Source organism: Toxorhynchites rutilus, chromosome 2, assembly GCF_029784135.1.
Source record: "Toxorhynchites rutilus septentrionalis strain SRP chromosome 2, ASM2978413v1, whole genome shotgun sequence".
Taxonomy (NCBI): domain Eukaryota; kingdom Metazoa; phylum Arthropoda; class Insecta; order Diptera; family Culicidae; genus Toxorhynchites; species Toxorhynchites rutilus.
Genome location: NC_073745.1, coordinates 82,131,634 through 82,145,606, shown reverse-complemented (window position 1 = coordinate 82,145,606; position 13,973 = coordinate 82,131,634). Strand labels below are relative to the sequence as shown.

Here is a 13,973-nt window from a genome sequence, read left to right as displayed (position 1 = left end):
TGGTTAATGTTGTTATCGATGACACGTTGGAACTCGACCCAGTTGGCACGATGATAATTTCGCCGTAATCGGTTGAGAAATCCAAAAATGCTACCGTCCTTTTATATCAGTTGGTATGTGAGAAATAGGCGTTCGACATGCTCGACATGCAAATATTTGACTTATCGAGGAACGAAAGAAGCGAAGCAGGCGAAAAAGAAATGACGTTATACATTACGTTCCAGAGCGTTGGGCCCAGGATAGAGCCTTGTGGCACTCCGGCCGTTATATTCAACGTTGTCCGCCCCATGACTAGGACGCGGTTCTGAAAGTAGCTTCCTAGAATTCTGCACAGGTAACCAGGAACCTTCATACGGTGTAGGAACTCGGCGATGGCTTCCCAGCTAGCGCTGTTGAAAGCATTCCTCACGTCGATCGTTACTACAGCACAGTGTCGGTCGCCCCTCCGCTTTTGCTGTGATGCCTTCTCTGCTTTTTCAACCACTGTCCGGATAGCATCAACGGTGGACCTGCCTTTCCGGAATCCAAACTGCATCTTTGACAGACCATGGTCACTCTCCGTACATTTCGTCAGTTTGTTGAGGATAATCCTTTCCAAGAGTTTCCCGAGCGTATCCAGCAGGCATATAAGGCTATGGGATGTTGGTACCCCCGGGGGCTTTCCTGGTTATGGCAGCAACACTAACTTTTGGATCTTCCATTTCTTAGGAAAGTGACCATCATCCAAGCACTATCCTGAAGATGTCCGGGAACGCCTGAATCGCCGTTTTCAAGGCCGCGTTGGGGATTCCGTCGGGGCCGGGCGCTTTCTTTACCTGCAGTCTCTTCGCCACTGCGACCAGTTCTTCATTGGAAACTTGAGAACGTACGGTAGCTATTTCGGCGTACGGTGTCGGTGGCCGTAGGATCGTAGGATCATGCATCGGAAATAAACCCTCTACAATGACCTTCTTCTTCTTCTCGGGACACGATTCGACGGGCGTCACAGGTCCTCTGATCTTCGCCATCACGACTCGATACGCATTGCCCCATGGGTTGGTATCTGCCTCTCGGCACAGCTCCTTGAAACAGTTCGCTTTGCTCAGTGCAATTTCCCGTTTCAAGGCGGCTCTAGCTCTAGCTCTCTCTCTATATCTATCTCTCTATCTCTCTCTCTAACTCTGTCTCTCTCTTTCTCTTCATCTCTCTCTCTCTCTCTAACTCTGTCTCTCTCTCTCTCTTTCTCTCTATCTCTCTCTTTCTATCTCTCTTTCTATCTCTCTTTCTCTCTCTCTCTATCTCTCTCCCTCTCTATTGAATGTACACAGAAGAGCTGTGAATATATGCTATTTTCATTCTCCTATTCGTAGTCATAACTATCCTTTAATTCCAGCAAATTTGATAGTAGTTTTCATGTCATTTGACTTCCAATGATATGAATGCTTTTTCTCTCTTTATTCTGCTTTCAACCGTAACAGCACACATACATCCACATCCTCACACATCCATAGACGATGGATGGTACTCACACGGATTGCTCATATCAAAGCAACCGTCAAACGTTGAACGTTTTAAGCAGTGACCGTTCCCCGTGAACACTGTTGTTTAATTACAGAACTATGAACATCAGATGAATAAAACAAAAAATGTCGAGATGTCATATGACATTTTAATTGCGACGGACGATTGTATGTTCATTTTATGATATTCATTAATGAAACAGCACATACGTCTCCATACGGTGGTGACCACTAGCAAGACTGGTCTTGAAGCCTTTCCACGTTGAATTTCGGGCACCAAGATGATGCCAGCAAAACAAAAATTCACGTAATACAACAAAACCGATTGTTTATTTCAGTAAAAGAGACTTATATCCAAGATGCTGAACTATAGGTGTTTCGTTCTTGACACTTTCAGGACATGACGTGAGACGAGTAGCGAGACGTAACTTTCAGAATTATTTACTTTTTGTTTGGGTGTGTGGTTATGATTTCAATGTCAACTCGCTAAGGAAAATAACTGAAGGAAAAAATAAGCAAATATATATTCGTGAAATATAGTGCACCACCTCCTTTTGCTCTAGCCAATTACTTGTAACGGCCTTTTCCGGATCTCCTTCCCGGTATATGCACAGCATTCTCCTCCTCCCTGAGCGAAATCAGTGGAGCCATAATCAGCGTTATTTTTTGTCACCATCGCCGTAAGCTGATAGTACTCTTTTCCAAGCCGATGGGAGCCAAACAGAAGTACATTTTGCTTGGAAAGAAAGGCAAAACGATATACTAAAAACATCTTTCTGCACTGTTATGATTCTACAATAAAGCGCGAGCAGCTATTTTGCCAACGAATGCATTTGTCGCCAAAAGATACGATTTGTTTTGTAAACAAATTTGTTTTTTCACGAGCAATGGCCGAACAGCAATTTTGACATTGCGGTCCACCTATAGTACAACGCCTTGCTTATATCTAAAACAAGGAAAGCTTGCTTCGTTGTTAATTACGTTGTCTGTAAAATTCACGAACTTTCTTGGGAACATCTACCATTAGGTTCCGTACAGTATCCTCAGATATGCTGGCGGCGGCGCTCCTCTTGAAATCATTAATGCCATTCACTTTCTTCTTAGTTTCGAATAGTTTTCGCTTAATCAGAGCCCAGTACTTTTCCACTGGGCGAAGTTCTGGACAGTTCGGTGGATTTGCTGTTTTTGGCACATATTTGACCTCATGTGCATTATACCATTCCGGAATGGATTTCGCATAGTGACAAGAGGCCAAATCTGGCCAAAGCAACGCTGGAGAGTCGTGGCTTCTTATGAATGGTAGCAACCGCTTCTCGAGACATTCCTTCTCGTAGACATCTTTGTTGATAGTGCCGGTAGAGACGAAAGATTTGTATTTTCGGCCACTACTGCATATGGCCTGCCAAACCAAGTACTTTTTGGGGAATTTAGACTGCTTCTTGGTCCGGAAACACTCGGCTACGGCATTCCTTCGCATTGCAGTATAAAAAGCGAGACCCGGAAGCTGTTTGAAGTCTTCGCAAACATAAGTTTCATCGTCCATTATGGTGCATGAACATTCAATATCTAATGGGGACTATTTTTAATACGACAAAATTATTGTACAAAAATAAATAAATATTTTTTTGACGTGGGATCGCATCTTTCTTTTTTTCCGTTTTTATGCAATAATGTTAACACTGATAACTATTTTTGCTGCGAACGGATTTCGATGGTTTGCATACCAATCGAATTGGATATTTTTTCAGTTCGGAGCCGTTGAAAATAAATGTTATAGCTGCAAAATTTAAAATCGTAAGAGATTCATCACATTCGTGGAAAAGTATGATAAAAAACTAAAAGTTATAAGCGATTCTACGAGCGGTTGTAATTTTTACGACTGCCTTCTTAAGCAGATGAATAAAATATGTGTGCAGATGGTGTAAGATGAACAACTTCTGGTTCTGTTTGTTTACATTTCAGTTGCATGACAAACAAACAATGAGAGAGAAAAGAATCATTTCGTTCGTAAACGATAAAATTTTTTCTTTATCCAATCAGTTTTATTTTATTAGGCTCATTTAGCAATTCAGCTTTAACAGAGCCATATTCATTCGTGTATATTTTTTATCTTAAGATAACTTTTGTTGTATATTACACATTCATATCCATCGATAAAGATCTGTTTTATCTATTACACAGTAGCCGTTCAGGCGTAAGAGAATTCTCATTTTATTATTCGAATGTTCACAGTTATTCACAGCGGGACTGTTGATACGAAGCTTCCATTGTTGATTCCTGTCAAATATTACCTATCCGCCTTACAATTGAACAAAAGAAATCTAAGAAATAAAACAGGAACAATAACTAGGCGAGGAATACTGGGCTTCAAAAATGTTGCAGACAAATCAGGATTAGTTATGATACAAACTGAAAAAAAAGGAAAATGTTGAAATTTATGACCACAAACAGCAAAATCAAAAATAATACCTACTGACACTGTCATGGTAAATCGTATTTTTCATTGCTGATCTTCTTCTTCTTCTTATATGGCACTAACGTTCCTAGAGGAACTCCGCCGTCTCAACGTAGCATTACTTGCGTCATTTTCATTAGTACTTAGTTGAGATTTCTATGCCAAATAACACGCCTTGAATGCATTCTGAGTGGCAAGCTCTAGAATACGCGTGACCACAGTGCAAGTCAGAGGAAATTTCTTTGAAGAAAAATTTCCCCGACCAGAACGGGAATCGAACCCGAACCCCCGGCATGTTAGGTTTGACGCTAACCACTCGGCCACGGGAGCACCATTGCTGATATAAACAAAATTAAGAAAAATGAAAATCGGTTCTTCCAGCTTTTCCCAGTTTTTTTTCAAATTTTGCCAGCTATTTCAAAAAATTTCCAAATTGTCTAGTTTTGTTCCATCGGATTTTTTTCTGGAATCGGAACATTTTTTATGAAGCATTTGACCGAATAATTCGAAAAATAGTTTATTAAACTGCCCAGTCTGCTCGTCGTACTCCCAATTCCCCCCACAGTGAAAGAAGACAAACTAGTGGGCAATATGAAAAAATACAGCTTATTTATCAACAACACAGATGGGTTCAAATTTCAGACAGGAGAAGAAGATTGAAAAAGCGATTGATCGATTGAACGATATGAAAGATTGACAAAGGTTCAATTTCACGTTTGAAAGCATTAGTTAGCAAATTATTTGATTTACTTGATTGTTGTTAACAAACAAATTATGTACATGTACATAGCAAAAAATGTTAATGTATATATGCATGAAATTGATTCAATAAATCCTGGTTTAGAGCATTATTTTCCTGGAAGATTCGTAAAGTCGAACGAAGAAAATCATTCATTTGCGACAAATGCCAACGACGGAGTTTTTTATGGCTACAGATTTTCAACTAGTGTCATACACTAGTTTCTGTTGGAGTAAAAACACTAAATAGGTCAGGTTCGACCAAGCCATCGGATCCGGATCGTTGTTTTTCTTCACAACCAGATATCGACAAGAAACACGATCCGGGATCAATCAACTGTGACACTTTGGCGTAGCACGTACGATGTGCGTACGTAATACAACCCTATCTGACGATTCACTGCTCGAGTGAGCCAGTAAAGCAGCTGACCGTAAAACACTTACCCGATGACTTCGCGAGGCCTTTGGATCCAGATAGGTCCGCAGCTTGGTGAGATAGTGTGCGGGGGGATCTTTCGCGTGAACCATTTCCTAGAAAGAAAAAAGAAAAAAAACAAGAGGAAACGCGCATTATTATACAATGAAGTTTTCAGTTTTTACGAGCTAACACTTTCCCATCGGATTCAGATGATAATGAGGAGGTCTCTTCGCCTACGCCTGTTTGTGTACATCATACATGAGTTAATGTGTACAGAACGGATTTTAATGTTCTCTGACTACATATGTTTTGAAGCTTTCGAAGTCCCCCCTTGCGCCCCCGTTGCATCCAACCCATCGTGCATAGGTTTAAAAATAGAACAACATTACATCATCGTTGTTTTCATTATAGATGCAGTTGCTTATCGCTTTTGTTTCTTTACTTTCAATCTTGCAGCGGCAACGGCATTCAGATTGTGTAGTTTGTACAAGCACAGCGCACAGGCGATAAATACATTAAGTGCAACTAAACACGAACATGGCCCTAGCGCATCGAACGAACTATGCCGCTACTAATCGTTGCGTGTGAGCCGCCAAGGAGATAATGTTATCAACTCAAAACCGATGTACAACTGCTGATCGGTATCATCACATTGCCCCTACATAGGGCTTCCCACTGAATCATCGCCTGCACCCAGCACACGCACTAGGTCACATTGAATTATGTTCAATCAAGTTATGAAAATTTTATCTTAACGGTTTGTTGTAGCGCTTAAACAAATTTGCTGTCCTTGACCCAATAATTTCAAGCTATCACGAAGCTTTGGAATGAACCCTTTCACCCTGTGTGTGAGTGTCTGTGGTACGAGTTTCGCTCGGATACCCAATATAGAGACAAAGAAGACCCGTATACGGAGTGCGCATTGTCTCGGTTCAAGGCCTATGTCAAGCGTTTCGACTTGAATCTATTACGTACTGGTACTAGTTTGTATACGATAATCATTTGTTTCAATAGATTAGAAAAGTTTTACAATCGCTAAAACATGGAGCAATAGATCTATGAATATTCCTGTAGATCTGACATCTCTACTTCTATTGAAATCTTTCTTGTAGGGAATTCGTTTTCGTTCGGTTTCAATCCCAGTTCCAACCTCACTGCCTTCAAAACGTTTTTTTATTCACTAAATTTCAACCTAGTTTCGCACTACGTTCAACCCGAAAGCTGTTGGGTTCGCACTGAGATGTTTGACGGGTTCACACTTGGGTTCACTCATACAACTATACTGAACTGTCAAGTTGGAAAATCTAAAAATAAATACTATGAAAATGGAAACCTGCTGCTTTTGTTTTTGTATTCTTGGAATCGTAATCCAATTGGGATTCTAATTTTGAAGAGTAGCGTAGACGGCATTAAGCTTCGTGTACTTTTATTGGGAAAAAAATATGGTGGAATAAACATGCTTTCAAAATAAAAATTATGTGAATATGTTTGTTATGACGAAATTGCAAAAACATATTAAACAAAAACTGTGTCTGATGATGATTGTATATTATAACTAGCTGACCCGGAAAACTTCGTCCCCAAAATGGAAATGAACACTTTCAAACATTCACGTTTCCTTACTAAGCGAACGTTCGTGGATTCAATCGCAGAACTATACATCGATTGATCTTCTAATAGACCCTTTACAATTTTCTTTTACTATAAATTCTCTAGCTTCTACCTACTTCTACCAAAACCCGTCATTATTATATAAATTCATTTTCAGACACAATTATCGCTCAAGATTCTTCAATTACTTGCAAATAACATGTTTCTTCGTTACATGGAATACATGTTTGATACAGAAAATATAATAAAATGAAGAAATCTCAAATCGAACTATTCTCTTATCGAGTTTTGCGCTTACCAACAATGCCAACACTCGAGAACTAATCAAGCAAATGGAACGAAATTTGGCATGTGGAGGTTTTAGAGGACAATACATGTTTCTATGATGGTTCGACACTTGTCACACCCTCTCTAAGGTGGTGGCTGCCATACAAACGAAACTCAAATTTTTGCATAACATGAGAACTAATCTAACAAATGGAGCCAAACTTGGCATGTGAGAATTTTTGTGTACGAGAAATGTTTCTTTGATGGTCTGACATACCTCCCTCTTTGAAAGGAGAAGGAGAGTCACATAAAAATATTACACATACCAACCATATTAACAACTAAACACGACAATTGAATTTTTTTTTGAAAACTTCTTAGAGAGAGGGGAGGAGTGTATGCATCATAGAGAGGGAATGCTGCCATACAAATGTCAATGCAGTGTCTAACCACCACAAAAATATTTATTGCATCCTAAAACCACATGCCAAATTTGGTTTCGTTTGCTTGATTAGTTCTCGAGTAATGCAGAAATTTGTGTTTCATTTGTATGACAGCTCTCCCTTAGAGAGGGGGAGGGGTCTCGAACTATCTAAAGAACCTTCCTCGGCCCCAAACCCTCTACATACCAATTTTCATGTCGATCGGTTCAGTAGTTTACGAGTCCATTAGAATCAGACAGACAGACAGACAGACAGAAATACCTTTTTATAAATATACTAGCTGATCCGGCAAACTTCGTCCCGCCTAAAATTTGTTTCTTGTTATCAATACCTTCAAACATTCAAGTTTTCCTACTATGAGCAGGCCCATGGGTCCAATCGCAGAACTGTTCATTGATTGATCTTCTAATCGACCCCGTTGGATTTTGTATGGCAGCTCCCCCTTAGAGAGGGGTGTGGAGTGTCAAACCACCGTAAAAACATTTATTGCACCCTAAAACCTCCACATGCAAAATTTGGTTTCATTTGCTTGATTAATTCTCGAGTTATGCAGACATTTGTGTTTCATTTGTATGGTAGCCTCACCTAAGAGAGGGGGAGGAGTATCTAACCACCATAGTATCATTTATTGCACCCTAAAACCTCCACATGCAAAATTTGGTTCCATTTGCTTGATTAATTCTCGTGTAATACAGACATTTGATTGAGTTTCATTTGTATGGCAGCTCCCCCTTAGAGAGGGGGGTGGAGTGTCTAACCACAACAAAAACCATTTATTGCACCCTAAAACCTCGATATGCTTAATTTGGTTTCATATGCTTGATTATTTCTCGCGTAATGCAGAAATTTGTGTTTCATTTGTATGGCAGCCCTCCCTTAGAGAGGGGGGGGGTGGAGAGTCTAAACACCATAGAAATATTTATTGCACCCTAAAACCTCCATATGCCAAATTTCGTTTCATTTGCTTGATTAATTCTCGAGTAATGTAGAAATTTGTGTTTAATTTGTATGGCAGCCTCCCCTCAGAAAGGGGGGAGGGATCTCAAACTATCACGAAAACCTTCCCCGGCCCCAAAATCCCCTACATACCAATTTTCATGTTGATAGGTTCAGTAGTTTCCGAGTCCATAAGAATCAGACAGACAGACAGAAATCCATTTTTATAGATATATATATATATATATATATATATATATATATATATATATATATATATATATATATATATATATATATATATATATAGATAGATATAGATGGATAGAAAAATTCTTATTAATTTAATTATGAAGGGGCGCTTCATCCGCAAAATTCTACCTATGCGTCTGCCGTCATGAGGTCACCACATCGGTACATTTCATTCATGGTTTTGGATAGTTGAAAAACTCGATCAAATGACCCTGTCACCCTTACCCAAAGATTTATTTATTTTGAATCAGTTATGGAGAAGTTTCATGGAGACGAATAATTTCATGTCAAATTTTATCAGTTGAAAGCTGCAAAATTTTTAAAACGGTTTCATATCAAAAACTAAGAAATAATATCAAATTCACTAACAGTAACTTATTCGTACGACAGACGTTTCGTCACATGGCACTGAACGTTTACCTCTTAGCTTCAAACGAATCACCTTCCAACTTGCTGCCTACAGAATTCAGAAATTTTGAGTTACTTTTTCAAATTTTTAACACACACTGATAAATATTTTTTCATTATCTTCTCCTACACTTCAAGCATATATTCGCTGAACTAAATGTTAGTTTTTTCATGTTTATTCTTTGTATTTTGGTCCACTACTTCGTTTTTTCTTCTTTTTATTTTTCTGGTATGGGGCGTTTCATATGGCACTGACAGATTTTAGATAATTTGATTTTTTCATAACTACATTGTGTCAGCTAGACCACTGTCGGTCGAATCGTGTCCACACTAACCTGCGGGAGCTGTTGGGGGAGGACCGATAAACAGCAGTTGGTCACGTTCTTCACGGCAGGAATCTCCTTAATTCCTCACTACTGGTGTCAAACCACCATAACACATTTATTGCACCCTAAAACCTCCACATGCCAAATTTGGTTCCATTTGTTCGATTAGTTCTCGAGTTATGCAGAAATTTGTGTTTAATTTGTAATTTGTATGGGGTGGGAGGAGTGTTGAACTACCTTAGAAATGTTTCTTGCCCCTTAAAACCTCCACATGCCCAATTTGGTTCCGTTTGCTTGATTAGTTCTTGAGTTATGCAGAAATTTGTGTTTCATTTGTATGGCGGCCCCCTCGCTTAGAGAGGAGGTGGAGTGTCTAACCACCATAGAAACATTTATTGCGCCCTAAAGCTGTCATATGCCTAATTTGGTATCATTTGCTTGATTAATTCTCGAGTAATGCAGAAATTTGTATTCCATTTGTATGGCAACCCCCCTTAGAGAGGAGGGAGGGGTCTCAAACTATCATGAAAACCTTCCCCGGTCTCAAAAACCGCTACATACCAATTTTTATGTCGATCGGTTCAATAGTTTCCGAGTCCATAAGAATCAGACAGACAGACAGAAATTCATTTTTATATACAGGTCGGACTCGATTATATACAGATTTTATTATATACAGACTCGATTATATGTGATTCGATCATATACAATTTTGGACTCGATTATATACAGTTTGGAAAAATATTTTTTTTTTATGTTTCAAATATGGCTTATTTCATGAAGAAATGTAACCTTTCAACGTTAATGTGAAGTTTAAGTGGCTATTACATGTAAGTGGGGTAAGAATCGTGATTTTTGAAGATTTTGCTTGAATTTTCACCAGGAATTGTTTATATCGATATTGCAGCCAAATTAAGAAAGATGAAAGTGGTGCGTCAAAGAACAAATTATAGAGCGGTTAAAGAACTTCAATTAAATTGATAGAAACAATCTAGTTTAATACAAATTTTTAGGATAAAATAATAATAACACATTGAAAATTATTAACTTTTAAGTGTTTCACTTCCAAAATGTTATTAAAATCCACTAATTTAGTTGTTCCACTACTATATCCTGTACTGAATTTTCTCATCTTTCAAATGAAAGTATCAGAATCGTTATCCGTAGCGTACTTTTTAATGTAGAGCCAGTTTGAGGCAACAGAGTCCGAAACAAAAAAAAGTTCTTTAACTCTGTCATTGTTGAAATTCGAACATATGCGTAGGAGGATTTTTTTCATCAAATATGATCATCTACTACCTCCTGAGAGAATCTGGATAATTTTTTTTTTCATGTGAGAAAGGTGTTTTCTGACTTTAAGGGGATGAATCGAAAATCAAATACCTCTTTTATTTTCAAAAAACGAAAAATACATGCAAAAACACAAACAAATAAATAAAAAAAATGACTCGATTATATACAGGATTCGATTATATACAACAAAAAGAAGTCAAAAACTGTATAAATATAATCGAGTCCGCGCTGTATATAGAAGATAGAAGATAGATAGATAAATGGTTATTATGTATGGAACAAACAGGAATTTCCTGTTTCTAATCGGTATTAAATATTTAGTAATCTATATCCTAGCGGTATTGTATATAGTTTACAACCTATTCTCATGCTTTTCAAGTGTTTTATTCATAATTCCATCAAAATCGGTCGAGCCGTTTCGGAAAAGTTCGACTACAAATACCGTGACACGAGATTTTTATATAGGTACTAGCTGACCCGGCAAACGTTGTTCTACCATATAAAGTATGTCTAGTGAACATTTTGAGTGTTCAATGAAACATATATAATGTATTGTAAACGTGTTTGAAAATACGCGCTTGCCGTTTTCAAGATGAACGGTTAGATTTATAACAGTTCATGAAATAGGAACAACGATACGTCAGACAACTTCAATGGAGCTGATGTACCTGCCTATTTTGTAGCGCAATTTTTCTTCGTTTTCATTCAATAGAGAATTCACATCGGTATTCTGAATTTAAAATACAGACATATTGCATCTATGTTCACGGACTTGCAAAAGCATTCAATGTTTTACATCAAATTGCAAAACTCAACATTTATATCAATAATGAGTGTTTTGCCTAGCTGAGGCGAATCTTTAGATATCTTTAGATAAACGACATGTACTTATTACATTTTACTGCTGTGAGAACTTAAAAAAAATTAAAATTTGCTCCTATGCGGTTAATGTCACCGCTGCCGCTACCAGTGTTGCCGGTACTGCATGATATAATTTATTTCCTAATTATCTCTTGGGGAGTTATGTTCTTACGAGTGTCGGAGATGTACTTTTTTCTAAGAGAAATTGAAATACCACTCGGATATTTCATAAGTTATTCAAATTGACAGCCCTTGGTTTAGCTCTACGTTCCTCCGGTTATGTCCCCGACATTACCCACCGTATTTTTTGTGTCGGTCACTGTGGCACCGATCATGCAACGAAAGTACGGTGAGAACTTCAAGTTCAACTCTCAATCTCATGTTGCCACTAAAAGTACGATCTAAGTATGTTGTTCAACATCCGAATCTCAACGTTCTACAAATTTTAATTACTTAAGTAAAACCATGTTCGAGAAGGCACTATTCCTCTAGGAACGTTTGTGTCATTCCGAAAAACGATGTGACGCACGTATGCATCCCCTGAAACCCACTTGCGCGATGTTATGCCGTTGTCGAGTGTTTATAGTTCTACGTGATATGCACTTCAGAGATAAGAGAAACCGTTTTTTGACTTTTCACTTTTTTCCCACGGAAACCTCATTATCGGAACGGGATATTTTATAGCTGTAACTCATTAAAAACCCTCCGGAACCCCGTCCTTTTATGCGTGCATGGTGCGGAGCAAGAATCGACCAGCATCAGCTGCACATCCCCGAACCGACCCAATATAAATAAATACGCTTATTATTCACTGCTCGTTATCGGGTTAATGTACTCTGATTCATAAATAGTGTAATTTATTGTGGTGCAGCTCTCTCTCAGCAAACCGTCATGAATCCCGAACGCTGGAACTGTGTGTTGCAATGGCAAAAGACGAGGCAAGTGGTTATATGAGCTCATACGCCGTTGCCTTCCTTTTTTCTACAATCAGTAGAAGTTTATTCAAATTCAAAGTGGGCGTTTCCGTGCGGGTACTCCTATTTTCCAATCATCTGTGAGCTGTTGCAGTTGTGTTTCCATTCCCGGCGCAGCTCCATAACGTGGCGGTGGTGATGTAACGTTTCGGCAAAACAAACAAACAAACAAGAAACGGATGAATGAATATTCACTGGTTTAATTACTATTGCTCGTGTTGACGGCTGCTTTCCTCATTTGGCTCCGATCAATACGTGAAATGATACGCCAAAGAATTAAATGTTTCTAGTATTACCTTAGTTAGAAACTGCTGAAATGCGTTTCCGCATTCGCTATAACTGTCTTGTAGCTCCAAAAAGACCACTTTCCGAAACCAGAGGCACATGCGCGTGTTCAAATCTGTACATTTCGAGAAGTTGTTGACCTGAAGTTGCAATTCCGGTGGGAATTGCAACTTCAGATATTCAAAGACTCACTTGATCGTAAAAGCGAATTTGTTTTTGAAGCTGAGTTAGTTCCAAACTGACTCTGTAATAAAAAAAAACGTTTTCGGATTCACGAATGAGGCAGTTTGTTGGTGTGCGTTGTATAGTCTGATATGTTTATATTTGCGATGGCAAATGTACAGTGTCGACGTCTGGTGGCGATATTAGTGCTTGGGAGGTAAATTATTCTCTATCAGATCAGAAGGACCAAGTGTAGTGTAGAATTATAAAAGTTTGAATGAACATTTCTACTTCATGTTGCTTGATTTTCTAAAACATGTGGTCCTGAGACTCACTTAACCATTTGCCGATGAATTTCCTGTTTCTAATCGGTACATAATCTGCATTTTTTTTTCTCAAATTTTGCTCAAAAAATAAATATAATCACAAATTTAAGCCCCCATACCTTTTTTGATCATGATTCCAGTATTTTTGTACGAACAATATTGAAATAAATTTACCGTCGGTCGTTTTTCAAGCAGAACAGAATTTATTTATGTTATTGAATGACAGATGGCGCTAGGTCCGCTACATCGAACTTCCATCCACACATTCGCAAGTAACCTCACTTCGTCTAAAGCCAGGCGTATCGCTGACGAACTGGAAGTATTTTTGACAACGAATACTTTAACCACTCTAAATCACACATGCTTCAAAATCACACATGCTAAAACGATTAATTTATAAATGACAATCACGCTATTGTCATCAATTGTGATAAAACCAGGGCTCGGCATAATCATATTCAACTGAAGATAGTCAGCGGACTATGAGGTCGGGCGTTCAGTCGCTGTCTCCCTCTACGACTCGCATATCTGATTGCATTCTTCCCCGTCAAATGGACTGCATTGCATTTTGAATTGACTCCCCTCAAAATGAATTCGTTTCTCTCCCTCTCATGTACTCCGTATGCATGTACAGAATTGGTTTGGTGGTTTAACATATACTACAGGTGAGCTAGTTTTTTTTTATATCGTAACGAAAATTATTCACACGTATAAAATAG

General features: G+C 38.5%; 1 protein-coding gene across 2 annotated transcripts in view; it reads right to left on the bottom strand.

The window, feature by feature from the left end:
• LOC129765139 (formin-like protein) overlaps positions 1-13,973 on the bottom strand; it is a 155,599-nt gene that overhangs the window by 23,358 nt on the left and 118,268 nt on the right. For both annotated transcript variants that reach the window (XM_055765023.1, XM_055765022.1), the window contains exon 4: positions 5,137-5,223. In XM_055765023.1, coding sequence (XP_055620998.1) covers positions 5,137-5,223 — 87 coding nt within the window. The remainder of the gene's footprint in view (positions 1-5,136; positions 5,224-13,973) is intronic.